Source organism: Camelus ferus, chromosome X (genome assembly GCF_009834535.1).
Source record: "Camelus ferus isolate YT-003-E chromosome X, BCGSAC_Cfer_1.0, whole genome shotgun sequence".
NCBI classification, from domain to species: Eukaryota; Metazoa; Chordata; class Mammalia; order Artiodactyla; family Camelidae; genus Camelus; species Camelus ferus.
In genome coordinates this window covers 43,393,117-43,406,912 of record NC_045732.1, presented here as the reverse complement: position 1 = coordinate 43,406,912, position 13,796 = coordinate 43,393,117, and the positions used below count along the sequence as shown (strand labels likewise).

The 13,796-nt window shown below is 56.4% G+C and overlaps 2 protein-coding genes across 3 annotated transcripts; one reads left to right on the top strand and one right to left on the bottom strand.

Moving 5' to 3' along the window:
• The first annotated feature begins 1,489 nt into the window (after positions 1-1,489).
• On the top strand, positions 1,490-10,384 carry PRICKLE3 (prickle planar cell polarity protein 3). 2 transcript variants are annotated; one of them, XM_032474808.1, is made up of 9 exons: positions 1,490-1,645; positions 2,863-2,948; positions 3,860-4,043; positions 5,966-6,079; positions 6,439-6,576; positions 7,441-7,644; positions 7,737-7,923; positions 8,715-9,014; positions 9,635-10,384. In XM_032474808.1, the coding sequence occupies exons 1-9, from the start codon at positions 1,604-1,606 to the stop codon at positions 10,237-10,239; spliced, it is 1,860 nt and encodes a 619-aa protein (XP_032330699.1). In that variant the 5' UTR covers positions 1,490-1,603; the 3' UTR covers positions 10,240-10,384. The 2 variants fall into 2 exon arrangements, with proteins under 2 accessions (XP_032330699.1, XP_032330700.1); XM_032474809.1 differs by lacking the exon at positions 2,863-2,948 and having other exon boundaries at positions 1,508-1,645.
• A 102-nt stretch (positions 10,385-10,486) lies between these two features.
• Positions 10,487-13,434, bottom strand: PLP2 (proteolipid protein 2). The gene is made up of 5 exons (XM_032474840.1): positions 13,170-13,434; positions 11,942-12,094; positions 11,742-11,837; positions 11,113-11,203; positions 10,487-10,913 (listed from the first exon to the last, which is right to left on the bottom strand). The coding sequence occupies exons 1-5, from the start codon at positions 13,263-13,265 to the stop codon at positions 10,891-10,893; spliced, it is 459 nt and encodes a 152-aa protein (XP_032330731.1). The 5' UTR covers positions 13,266-13,434; the 3' UTR covers positions 10,487-10,890.
• Positions 13,435-13,796: the final 362 nt, after the last annotated feature.

The following is a 13,796-nucleotide window of genomic DNA, read 5'->3' as shown; positions in this document are numbered from 1 at the left end:
TGACTTCTCGATGTGTCTTTTTTTGGGGGGTGGGGGCGGATGGATGAAGGGAAAGATGGGGAAGAGGAGGCTAGAGGAAGCTCTGCCTCCAACCTGCTGGGCACTGCTCAGTCACCCCAGAGTTTTCAGACCCTCCAACAGTGTTTTGCCAAGCTGCATCCTCTGTGAAGCCTGGCCTGCCGATCATTTTAAGTCACACTCTGGATAGCCCTGCCCACTGCCCCGCTACTGGCCACCAAATGTCCAATCTTTCTAGGGTTCAGTTCTCATTCCAGTCCCTTAGCCACACCCCTTCCCAGCCCCTGTGGAGCCCTGTCCTCGAATCCCCAAAGGGTTCAAATAGGACACCCATACTTCACAGGGAGACTTCCTTCTAGGCACCCCTCTTGCATTCTTCAGACACTGCCCTCTCTCCATTTCCTTGCCTTCGCTTCAGCTGGAGAACCGAAAGACTGGCTAGGCTGCTAGGCCCGGAGGTGGGGGTGCCGAGGTGACTTGTTAGTTCATTCATTCATTCCCTATAACATGTTCCCGGTTCCTCCCAGGGGGAGGGAGGGACAGGAAGTATCAGGGATGTGCGTAAAGGGGCAGGGGTCGGGGTGTGAGGTCCTGACGCCCACGATGAAAAGGCTGGGCTGACCGTCGCCACCACGCGGTGCCTAATTAGAGACCTCAGCTGGGCACGAGAGTTTTGACTGTGGCCAGGAGACCCCCCACCTCCTCCCAATTCCGAGGCACAGCAAAGCCTGGAGCGCGAAGGAGAGACTCTCAGCTCTGAGAGTGAGCTCAGGGAAAGGAATATCTAACTGGAGAGGGAAAAACGGGAGCAGGGGAGAAAAGACTTTAAAATATATTTCTCAGGACTTAGGGGGCACCACAGCTGGGCCTGTAAGGATGGGGAGTGAGCAGGGAAGAGGGTCTCCGAACCTGGTCAGTAACTTTAGCCCCATCCCTATAAATCTCAAATAATCCTAGCTCTGAAAGGGGATGGGAGCAGGGGTGGGAGGGTTGTAAGATCTAGCTCTCTGATGGGGCAAGGGAGCACCAGCTGGGGCTGCGATGGGGTTGGGGACTGTTCTTACAGCATTCATCCGGGGAAAGAGACCTTCGTAACATCACCAGTGGGGAGGGGGCCAAGATGTGGTTTTAACCCGTCCCCCAAATAAACATCCAAGCTAAATCGACACGAAGCGTCAATAGAAGTACCGTAGAGCACACCTCTTGAAGTCAGGTGGCCACTTCCAAGTTCCCCCTCCTCCTCTACAGAGCCCTCAAGCGCTAGAATGTCCTGTGAGAGACCATGTGGAACTTTGGGGTTCTGGGGGCCGTGCCTTCTGAGGCCCAGCTCCCGCCGCCGGGGCAGGAGCGCATGGGGAGCTTTCGCGCACGGCGCTCCTGGGCTGCGGGCCCCTCACCTCTAGGCAGGGGGCGCCTTGGCCCGAGAGAGACAACAGGCCCAGGGGCGGACCCGGCTGGGCGCGCTCCTCCCCTGCCGGTGTCAGGTTTACGGAACAGAGCTCCCCTGCTGGACGCGCGGTGGCCAGACGGCCACAAGGATTCCATTCGCCCGACCCGGCCCGGCTTGACCCTGCTCGGACGCGCCATGTTCGCGCGTGGGTCCCGGAGGCGCCGCTCTGGGCGCGTGGTGAGCTAAACTCAGGGCAGCGGCGGGGGTCGGGGTAAACTGAGGCCCAGGGGAGGGGGCAGGGGAGAGGGATAGTAAGGAGGTGCTTCACAGAGGATCTAGGAATCCTCATCCCCAGGATTCCCAGACCCGAGGGTCTGGAGCTATTGGAAGCATGTGGGTGAAGGAACTGGAGATCTGGTGGCCCTTGCTCCGTAATTACCTCTCCGCACACCTTTATCAGCACCCCGCGGATCTGGTGCACTCCCCTCTCGGTGAATTATGAGAGGGGATTCTGAAAGCCAAAAGATTGAGTCCTGGAGTCCTGGATTGAGTAGGGACCTTCTGAGCTTCTGAGGAAAGGAACCTACCCCTGTACCTTGGCGGAAGGTGAACTGAGGATTGAGGCCCTACACTTCTGTGGTGTCCAAATACTGAGAGTCCAATGAATGGGATTTGCTGAAGAGGGCTTCCAGGCTTCCTCTTGTGCCAGGGAGTTTTTTACTTTCTAGATAGGAGGGTCTCTATCTTCCTTTGGTGGGGCTGTCTGGGTGAGGTCTGGGTTTGGCGGTCCAGAGAAGAAGTAAATAGTCCTAGGATATGAGGGGTTAGGGCCAGGCTTATTGGGGCGTGGGTTTCTGAATGGCTCAAGGGCCTCCTGAGATCCTGGAGGAGGGTCTCATTTCCTTGGATATGAAAAGGTGAAGCCAGGGCTTGCGGGAGGGGCTCTTGAGCTTCTGAAAAGAGGAGCAGGGTTCGTATGGGGATCCCAAGTAAGGATGGGGTCTCAGAATCCTACCCTGTGGAACTGGAGTGCCTCTGGCTTTGTGGGTGTTGAAGGGGCCGAGACGAGGCCTGGGAGAAGACATTCACATTAGGGATTCTGCTCTGGTGGTGAGAATGCTCTGAGTTCTAGGGTAGGTGTTTTGAGGCATAGAAGAGTCAGAGGCTGGGCGGAGGTACTGAGGCTGGGTGAGGGGATTCTGAGGCTGACTTGGCGAGGGGAATTCCTTGAAAAAGGGACATTTAGGGAGGTGGCCTCGGCTGTCCCGCCTCTACCTCGGTTGTGTCCCCCACCCCCGCGCTCTGGGCGCTGTCCCAGCCTGCCTGGCGTTGCCCTGGTGGGACAGGCCCCAGCGTGCGGTTGCCGGTCTTGGACTGGAGAGGTGGGCGTTGACTTCTCTCTCAATCCCTCCCTCGCACCTTGCTCGGTCCGCGTCTGCCCTCGCCCACTACAGCCTCCAGAGGCAGAGGACCCAGACCGCGGCCAGCCCTGCAACTCCTGCAGGGAGCAGTGCCCCGGCTTCCTGCTGCATGGTTGGAGGTAGGTGGCCATCCCAGGGCCTAGTCTTCGTCAGGGTCCTGCTGTCAGGGGAATCCCCTGAGATTTAGGCCACGCCCCTAGGCTTGAGCAGGGACATCGGAGAAAGCTCAGATTCAGAGCCCCGCCCCTGACTCACTCCCAATTGTCTGGTTCCCAGGAGAGCTCCGCCCACTACACAGCCCCGCCCCCAGAAGTGACCTCCCCAAGCTTCCGAGTCCCATCTCTAGGGAGATCCTCCGTCCCAGGCTCTGAGCACCGCCCACTGAACACCAGCCCCCTTCTTGTGCTCAGAACTCCTCTCCCAGACCCAGTGTCCTATCCTCCTAGGACGCAAAACGTGCCATAAAATATCTCAGACAGAGCCCTACCACAGGCTCAGAGCCCCACCCGCCCACAAGAGCCTCAGCGCAAGCTGGAATCCATCCCTAGGGAATATTCCCCCACAAGGGCCAAAGTCCCGAAGGAAGCCCCTAAATTTATAACTCTAATCTCAGACTCAGAGTCCTGCCCCTATTCAGGCCCGCTGCGGGGAGAGTTTGACCCAAGTCCCAGCAGTGAAAGTCAGGGGATGGCTTTGAGATCTCCCCACAGCGCCCCTACCCCTGTCGCATCCACGGCCCAGGCCCACAGCCCCACCTTCAGCTCTCAGGCACGCCCCCCGCCCCTGTCTCACAGCCCTGCCCCCAGCTGGCCGCTCCGCCCCTCACAGCCCGACCACTCCCCACAGCGGTTTAGTTCACAGCCCCACCTCCGCTCAGCACCGCCCCCAGGCCCAGAGTCCTGACCCGGCTCCGAGTCTTTTGCTGGTGATAATCTGCATGTCCCTGCCCCTTAATTGGACTTCCTTGGGCTGCCGAGGAGTTCAAGTGGGCTATCCCTTAGTAATCGACCTCTCATCCCGGCCTCCTCAGAAAGATCTGCCAACACTGCAAATGTCCGCGGGAGGAGCACGCCGTGCATGCGGTGCCTGTGGACCTGGAACGCATCATGTGTCGGCTAATCTCAGACTTCCAGCGCCACTCCATCTCCGACGATGACTCTGGCTGTGCATCGGAGGAGTATGCCTGGGTGCCCCCTGGTCTCAAGCCCGAGCAGGTGACCAGACGCCGCCACCCACTCTTGCTCACCAGTGGGTGCACACACACACACATTAGCATGCGCACACACAGGTGGGAACCTATTTCCCAGGAAACGCTAGAGTGTGTGGTCAGACTGCGCATGTCATTCTGGCCCCTCTTTGATCTAGGGGTGGTCGGTCCCCCATAACTCACAGGAAACTCTGCATCAGTTCCTCAGGGCCTGTTCACCACACTCCTGTTCTCCCACCTCAGGTCTTATTCCAGCACTTCATTCACCACGTCTCCATTGACTGATTCATTCAGCAAATAGATATTAAGCACCTACTGCATGTCAGACACTGTTCTAAACACTGAGAACACAGCATTGAACAAGACACACACCAAAAAAAATCTGCCCACATGGAGATTTTATTCCCAAAGGGAGCAAGTGCCAATAAGCAAACCTGTAAAAATGTCAGATAGTGTAAGGGCTATGGACTTTTTTAAAAAGCAGGAAAGTAGGGGGCAGAGAGATGTTAGAATTGTAAATAGGGTGCCCAGGTCAGCTTCTGTGAGAGTATGATGTTTGAGCTTCCTGAAGGAGGTGAGGGTGGGAGCCATGCATATATCCAAGGTTAGAGCAATCCAGGCAAAGGGAGGAGCTAATGCAAAGGCCCTGAGGCAGGAGTGTACTAGGCGTGTGTAAAAAACAATGAGGAGATCTGTGTATCTGGAGCATAGTGAGCAATGAGGGGAGTGGTCAGAGGTGAGGTCAGAGAGATGGCAGGGGGCCATGGAGAGAACTTTGAGTTCTACTCTGAATGAATGAGGACGCAAGAGGCTTGTGAGCAGAGAAAGGATGTGATTTGTCTTAGGATTTCACAGGATCCCTCCACATGCTGAGTTTAGAATGAGCTGTAGGAGTGAGGGCAGAAGCAGGGGATCAGTGAGGGGGAGGCTACTGCAGTAGTCTAGGTGACTGACGATGGTGCTGGCAGTGGAAGTAGTGAGCGGTGGTCATATTCTGGTTATATTTCGAAGGTAGAACTGAGAGGATTTGTTTGTGGGTGTGAGAGAAGAGTCAAAGATGGCCTCAAGGATGAATGGGTTGATTGATATGGGGCAGGCCAAGGCATAAGTCCGGTTTTGGTCATCTGGAGTTGGAGATGCCTGTTGGACATCTGAGTGGTCATGTTGTCTGGAACTCATGGAAGAGGTCCCAGGGCTGGAGGTATGCATTTGTGAGCCATTAGCCACAAGATGATATTTATAGCCATGAGGTTGGATGTGAGTCCCAAGGGGAGTGAAGGTAGACAAGAGGCAAGAGGACCAAGGATTGAGCCTGAGGATCCTCCCACATTTAGGGGTCGGCTAGTTGAGGAGGAACCAAAAATGGGACAGAGAAAGAGCAGCCAATAAGGTAGGAGGAAACAAATCCAGGAGTGTGTGGTGTTCTGGAAGCTAAAGGAACAGAGGGTTTCCAGGATGGAGTGATCAGCTGTGTCCAGTGCTACTAATGGGTCAAATTGGATGAAGATCAAGACCTGAACACCAAGTTGAATGATATAGATGACATTGATGACTGAAAGGAACAGCTTTGGAAGAGGGGCAGGGACGAGGGAGCCGGGAAGCCTGACCAGAGTGGGGTCTAGAGAGAATGGGAGGAGAGGAAGTGGAGACAGCAAATGCACACAACTCTTGAGGAAGTTTGCTGTAAAGGGAAATTAACAATTGGAGTGGCAGCTGAAGGGAAAAGTGGGGTCAAGACAAGATGGACCTCTCAGCATATTGGGGAGGTGGCAGAAATGACCTGGCCTGTAGGAAGGAAGGATGGAGGGGGTCAGTAGAAGTTCCCTCCTGCTGACTTTAATTTTCTCAGAACAGTAAGGCCCCATCATCCCACTGCAACCCAACTCACCCTGTTTCAATTGTTTTCTCCCACCCCCCATGTCCTCCCAGGTATACCAGTTTTTCAGCTGCCTCCCAGAGGACAAGGTCCCCTATGTCAACAGTCCCGGGGAGAAATACAGGATCAAGCAGCTGCTACACCAGCTGCCCCCACACGACAGTGAGGTGAGGAGAGAGAAGACATGTCAGATTGGGGGCACAGCCTAGACAAATGCTTAGCCGCTGGAAAGGAATGGGTAGGGTCAGAGGAGGAAAGGTGAGCTGATCTGAAGTGACATGCCTGGACAGGCAGGGGCAATCAGGGGACACTCTTTGGCAAAACCACAGTTGGGCCTTGGGAGAAGAGGTAAGGGGTAAAAAAAAAAAAAAAAAAAAAAGAGGGGTAAGGGGTGAGTATTGCAGGCAGGAAGCACCACCTATACAAAGGCCTAGAAATAAATTCTTTGAGCCTGGATGGAATCTGGAAGAAGGTCGGGGCGGGGCAGGCATCAGGGGAGGAGCCTGGAAGACCCCCACTACTCCAGGCACAGTACTGCACGGCACTGGAAGAGGAGGAGAAGAAAGAGCTCAGAGCCTTCAGCCAGCAGCGGAAGCGGGAGAATCTGGGGCGTGGCACCGTCCGCATCTTCCCGGTGACCATCACTGGAGCCATCTGTGAGGAGGTGAGACATGGAGGGAGGGCCTCAGTGAGTGGGCAGTGCCTTTGCTCCAAGCCCTGAGGTGCAGGGCCCATCTCCCAGGCCCTGGGAAGATGAGGCCTGCCACTTAAGCCCTAGTGATCTGTCTAGTGTCCCCTCTGGAGGGCGGGGTCTTTTCCTTACGTTTTTTTTTTAGTGGAGGTACTGGGGATTGAGCCCAGGACCTCGTGCATACTAAGCATGCATTCTACCACTGAGCTATACCCTCCCCCCTTTTTCTTTACATTCTACTGTTAAAGAGGGACCATTTCTAAGGCCTGCCAGGCCAGTGAGTTCTGTCTCCAGTGAGTCTACAAACTGGTGGACTGATGGATGGAAATCTGTCCTCAGATCCCACTGTTAGTACCGTCTGTCTGTAAGGAGGCCCTCATGGATCTTCTCTATTAGTTTCCTCTCCTCCATGCAATTAACATGGGGCATGGGCTGTCTCTCTGATCCTCTGTGATTGAGACTTATCCTTAAGAACCAACCCACAGTGGCAGGGCCTGTCTCTAAAGCCCAGTGATGGGTGGAATTTGTCTCTAAGCCGCTCCCCTACCCATGGGAGAAGGCTGAACTTAGATCTTACCGTTAGGTGAGACCCGTCACTAAGGTCCCTCCACTGGGCCTGGCCTGTCTGTATGGTTTCTCCCAGGGCAGGGTCAATCTCTAAGGTGCCTTCTCTCACCCCCAAGCCCAGCCATGTAGGCATGGGCCTGTCTCAAAGTTAACCCCTGGATGGGGCCAGTAACAAAGGCCATAGGAAGGCCCAAGTGTGACACATCTCGGCTGACCCCATCTGTCTGACCATCCTGGTGATGGGGACGATATCCCTCTGTCATTTGGCAGTGCGGGAAGCAGATTGGAGGTGGGGACATTGCCGTGTTTGCCAGCCGTGCGGGCCTGGGTGCCTGCTGGCACCCACAGTGCTTTGTATGCTCCACGTGCCGGGAGTTGCTGGTGGACCTCATCTACTTCTACCATGCTGGCAAGGTCTACTGTGGTCGCCACCATGCCGAGCGCCTGCGCCCACGCTGCCAAGCCTGTGACGAGGTTTGTGCCTCTCTGTCCACGGGTGAGAACGGAGGGTGCACAGGGCCAGGGGCACCCCCTTCTGACAGTCACAGATGGCCTGTGCCCCCCAGATCATCTTCTCCCCTGAGTGCACGGAGGCTGAGGGCCGACACTGGCACATGGGTCACTTCTGCTGCTTTGAGTGTGAAGCATCCCTAGGAGGGCAGCGCTATGTTATGCGTCAGAGCCGCCCCCACTGCTGCGCCTGCTACGAGGCCCGCCACGCGGAGTATTGTGATGGCTGTGGAGAGCACATTGGTGGGTGAATGTGGGACTGGACGGGGAAAGATAGACAGCTGGGCCACAGCCCCACCCCCAGTGTTCCTCCTGCCTTCCAGGCCTCATCCCCCATTATACCCTGTACTTTAAGTCTAGCCCCAGCGCCATAACCCTATATCCTTAACTGTAATCCCATCACCAATGTCTCCCATTATGCCATACTTTCTAAACCTCACCTACAAAACACTAGGCACCACTGCACATCTAGGCCCACCTCCAGAGTGTCCTCTAATTCCTAGCTTCCCAGGGAGACCCTCCTACACTCTCAGTTTAGCCTCTACTCTAAGCCATGCCCTATTCTCCAAGATTCTCCTCCATCAACATAGGTAAACCCTACCTTCTAAGCCAGACCCTACCTTCTAAGCCCCACTCCCTTCCCACCAAGGCCACATCCTACCTTCTAAGCCCTGCCACCACCACCCAGCCCTCTTCTTCAGGTCCACCTTCCACTCTTCTTCCACCTGAAGCCACTTCTTAATGTCTAAGCTGACTCACATCTTTGACTCCAATGCCCACCCCTACTCTGGGAGGGGCCACCCTGGTAAAGAAAGGGAAGCAGAGGAGGAGACATTTATCAGCCCGTTTCCAGGAAAGGAGGATGAGGATCCCTGGGATGAGGGCCCCATTCTTGAGAGGTGGGGGGAGAGGGCATCTCTGGGTACCCTGCCTCAGATTCCCTGTCTCTTTTCAAGAAGGGCCCCCATTCAGGAGGAGTAGGGATATACCTGAGGACTCCGCCTCAGTTTTCCCCATCGTGTTCATCCCTACAGGCCTAGACCAGGGCCAGATGGCTTATGAGGGGCAGCACTGGCACGCCTCAGACCGCTGCTTCTGCTGTAGTCGCTGTGGGCGAGCCCTCCTGGGTCGCCCCTTCTTGCCACGCCGTGGCCTAATCTTCTGCTCTCGAGCCTGCAGCCTGGGGTCTGAGCCCAAGGCTCCGGGGCCTGGCCGCCGCAGCTGGAGCGCGGGCACGGTCTCTACACCTCTTGCAGCCTCCACAGCCTCTTTCTCTGCTGCGGAGGGAGCGTCCGACACCTCCACCAAAGGCACCAGCACCGAGCCAGCGCCTGGTGAGCTAACACTCGACCCACGCCCAGCCACTCCGTGTCCCCGCCCCCGCCTCAACCCTGGCCCCTCCCCTTGACTCAGGCCCAGGCCATCAAACTGTAGCATCCCTGGCCCCGTCCCCGTCTCAGCCCTTGTTCCGTCCCCAAACCATTCCGGGCCAAGTCTCCATCCCAAACTACATCCCCACGTGAACTCTGGTTCCGCCCCACTGTACAGCGCTCTTCCCCTACCTCAGCTAGTCCCTATTTGAGCCCAAGTTCCGCCTCCTTTCCTCCAAACCCTTGACTCCTCTCCCTCCGCCCAAGGCCCGCCCCCCACTTTATCCCAACATTGTCCGCCCACCTTTGCCACGCCCTTCTCACCAGAAGCCACGCCCACCCCAGCCACACCCCATACACCGATCCAGTCCTGCTTCTCGGGCCTTCAACCTCGTTCTCCACCCAGAGCATGCCCCAGGCCTTATATTTCCCAGACCCCCACCTCGCTGCCCCTCTCCGACGCCTGCCCCCACTTTCCCAGTCCTTATGGGGGAAAGAAGAGAGAAGGCCATTCCAAGGCCTCCTCTGGGCGGAGGTGGAGGGGAGGGAGATAACAGGGAGTTGCTCCATCTCCTTCTTTCCAGCTTCAGGCCCCAAGGAGCCTACCTGCTTTCTGAGAGGGGCCCCCCACCGCCACTCCATGCCAGAGCTGGGGCTCCGCAGTGTCCCGGAGCCAACCCCGGGGCCTCCCGGCCAGCCGGACCCGCGCCCAGAAGATGATGCCTTTGGTCGCCAGAGCACCCCGCGCGTCAGCTTCCGTGACCCTCTGGTGTCTGAGGGAGGCCCGCGGCGGACCCTGAGTGCCCCCCCAGCCCAGCGCCGCAGGCCGCGCAGTCCCCCGCCCAGGGGCCCCACCCGTCGTCGTCGCCACCGCCACCACCACCACCATCACCACCACCATCACCGCCGCCACTCTGGCAGACGTCGCCACCATCAGTGTGACTTGGGATCAGGGTCTGACTCAGGATCTTGCTCTAGCTCGCCGTCCAGCTCCAGTTCTGAGTCCTCAGAGGACGACGGCTTCTTCCTAGGGGAACGCATCCCGGTGCCCCCGCACCTGTGCAGGCTCATGCCAGCGGTGCAAAACACTGCAACTGAGCCCGCCAACTCCCCATCTCCACAGCTCGCCCGGAACTCCCGCCCAGGGATGCCTCGCCAGGCCAAAGACAAGAATTGCATCTTGGCTTGAAGGAGAGGCAGTGATGGGGGGGGAGGATCCATTCTCAAATCAGTGTCGGCGATGACCCAACCCTCAACTTAAGTCATAGATCCCCTTCCTTCCTCCTTCCTTCGTCTGTTTGTATTATTGAAGTAATTTAATATGTGTTGTAAAACAGGCCTGGCTTCTTTACCTCCTTGTTCCAGCTGTCCCCTCCCTCCCCAATTTCCCCCAACCCTGATGCTTGAGATTTATCTACATTTGATCAAAGCATTAATTTATTTGTCATCATATGTTCTAACAATCTACTTACTATTTATTTACTCCTCCACAGAACCACCCCCACCCACACACACGCTGAGGTTATTTGGAGTGGATCACAACCTGGGGCCTGGAGTCTGAAATCCAAGGCACCTTCCTTTTGTAGCTGGGGTGGGGGCATAGTCCAGGCAGAACTGGAGTCTCGGTTTGGATGCTGCAGAAGAAAGGGGGACCTAGGCACACCCGTAAACGTGGCCACACCCAGGAGGGTTGAATGGCAGGCTAGAAGACAAAATCTCCCGATAAAGGCACTTTTACCTCAATAGAGGGCTGGGAGTTGGCTGGGAGTATTGTAGGGGAGGGGAGGAATTATTTCGATGGAGGTGTTCTTTGCAGGTTGCTGAGAGAAACGGAGTTCACCTACACCGGACCATCTGCAGGGTCTGCAAGTGAGGAAAAGAGAGAAAGCATTGGCTGGATCCATATGTCCATTTTACAGATAAGACTACTGAAGCTTAAGATACTTCTTGGCAATAAAGTCTTACGTGCCAATAAGGGACAGAGTTGGCATTCACGCCCTTGAAAGACTCATTTCCTTCTCAGCCCTCTTAGCAACACCCCCTCCCACACACAGACACTTACCAGTAGGGGCTGCTGTATGTCTTTGCTGCCGCAAGGGGAAGGTAATGTAGGCATCATAGCCAAAGAGGCCTGCGGCGACTAGGCCCAGTACCTGGAATGGGGATGGGAATGAGAGGGGTTGGATTAAGCTGATAAGCCTACTCAACCTCTTACCTCCTGGTATCCACCACCTCCAGTGACTGCCCCCACACAGGGGTGGTGACTAAAGCCCCAGGTTGGGAAGCCAGAGAGCCCGAGGGAAAGGCCAGAAGACTGAACTGTACCCCACCCTCCCTCTTCCTAGTACCTCTCAACACAGTGCAGCCACACAGTGGCCCCACGTATAGGTGGAACCATTCATACTGTACAGTGAGACAAAGCTTTAGCAGATGGTAGTCTAGCGTGATGACAAAGGGGCCACCTCTTTGTGCTTCACACAAAGGTCCCCATGTTGGACAAGGGATGCCCCTTTACACCAAATACGACTTGGGGAGAAAAAACAGGGCCTGGGTCAGAGTTTCCTGCAGACCCTGAGGACAAAGGTGACCTACTGTAGGTCACACACTTCCTGGCAGAAGCAGAGGCAGAAATGGCCCCAGGATCCTCAAACCCCTCTCTCTATGCTTTGAAGCAGATTCTACAGCCTTTACCCCTGCGGCAATTTTGGAGTTGTTTCCTCTCTCAACAAGCACAACAATGGAGGTGATCAGGTAGAGGATGACTGCTATGAGGGTTCTGAAGAAATCCTGTGATGTGCAGGGAGAAAAGAGAAGTCAGTATCCAGAATTCCCTCTACAATACCACCTTCCCAGACCCCTCCCTAGCCTGGCCATTGTGGCCCCTTTCTCACACTCCAAGGCCAGTTGATGATCAGTATCTTGGTGTGCAGGTCACACATGTAGACGACAAAGAAGATGGCAGCAAAGATCATCTCAATCACAGACAGGAAAGAGTATTCTGATGCTGAGGCACCGAAGCAGATCAGAATCACCAGGCACAGTATCTGGAAGAATGACACGTGAAAGGGGACCTCCATCAACTCCCAGGGCGGAGAAGATTGGTTTAAATTGGGAGTTTCAGACTCAGATGCCTACCAGGACTGGGAAGATGGCAAATAATAATAGCTAAACAGTTATTGTGTGCACACTGTATTCCACATATTGTTCTAAGAGTTGTACAAGTATTAATTCGTTCAGTCATCACAACAACCTAATGAGCTGTGTACTATTAGTAGCGTCTTTATCTTATAGATGAGAAAAGGGAGGCACAGAGACAGACATTAAGTGATTTGTCCAGGGTCACCCAACTAGTAAGGGATAGGGTTGTGCGCATCAGTTTCTCCCCTTTTCCCTTCTGGAATAGTGGCAGCCTTCGGAGAGTGGTGCCTTCAGGTGTTTTTTGTAAGCACTGCCAGCACCAGCTTCAGGGCTTTTGACGGGGCGGGACGTGCGGTTCCCCCGGCAACCCCTTTGAGAAGCGGTGAGTGTCACACCGAAGGGGCAGGGCTCAGTTAAAGGCGCCGCACCCCTTTTACAAGTGACTCAAAAACGGCGCCCACTTTGAGAGGGGCGATAAGCCGAGGTTTCCAAGCGGCCCAAATATCTAAACACCTCCCGCCCCACCACAGAAGGGCGAGGAAGAACTTGGGAAGGGCGGATCGCCCTGCCCTACGGGACTAGCGCGCGGGGCCCCACCCCAAGAGGTCCCGCCCCTGGGCGCTCTGCCAGCCCGCCCGCCAGTGCCCAGGCCGCACCACGCCCTGTCACGGGAGACCCTCCTCCACCTCCCAGCCCGTGGGGACCCCTTGGATGAGTCCACCGGGTATCCCTCCACGGGGCCCCGCAAATGCCCTATGGGCCTCTTGTCTCACCCCGTGGGTCAGCAGCTCCCAACCACCTTCAAACTTCACTGACCCGCCCTGCGCCCCTGGTTTCGGGCCTCCGCCACCAATCTACCCACCCCGCGCCCCACGGCGCAGAGCCCCTCACCACGCGCCTGCCTCCCCTGGGGCTGTCCGGATCCGCGTGGTCCAGCCACCCCACCCACCTCTGCCCACCCGCCTGTCCCGGGACGCTCACAATCTCAGAAAACAGGAGAATCCCCTTTCGGGTGCGCGAGAAGTTGGTGCAGGCGGCCCAGCAGCCGGGGGCCGAGAGGCGCTCGGAATCCGCCATGGCGTGGACCGGAGCCCGTAGGGGCGCAGAGGATCTGCTCGCTTGCTCGTGCGTTCGAGGACGCTGCACACCCAGCAGTCTTGCCCGCCGTCTGGCCGGGAAGGGGGCCCCGGGGCGAAGGAGGGAGTGAATCACCGCGCGGAGTAGAAGCGGGCGGGGCCGAAGCAGGCCGGGCCAGGTGGCTGCCGCCCCGGAAGCCCCCTCGCCCCGCCCGCCTAGGATACTCCCCGCCCGGCGCACAGCCCCCCAGGGCGCTCTATCTCCGGGACCGCCAGCCTCTGAGGCTTGGCAGTTCTGCGTGCCATGTGTTGCAATGGAGAGATCTTTCACGCTTTTAGAATACAAACGCGCCTGGGGCTGCCTCAACTCAGAACCGTGGGGATTTCGCTTTGGAGGGGGAATGCCTCAGTTTCCTTAGTTGTAAATACGGCCAAGGCCAGGGTTAAACTCCAGTACGTTTCCAGAATTCCGAATATTTTGGATTTTAGAAAACAGTGCGTGTAAGGTACATTATTTAACACTCTCGGCGAG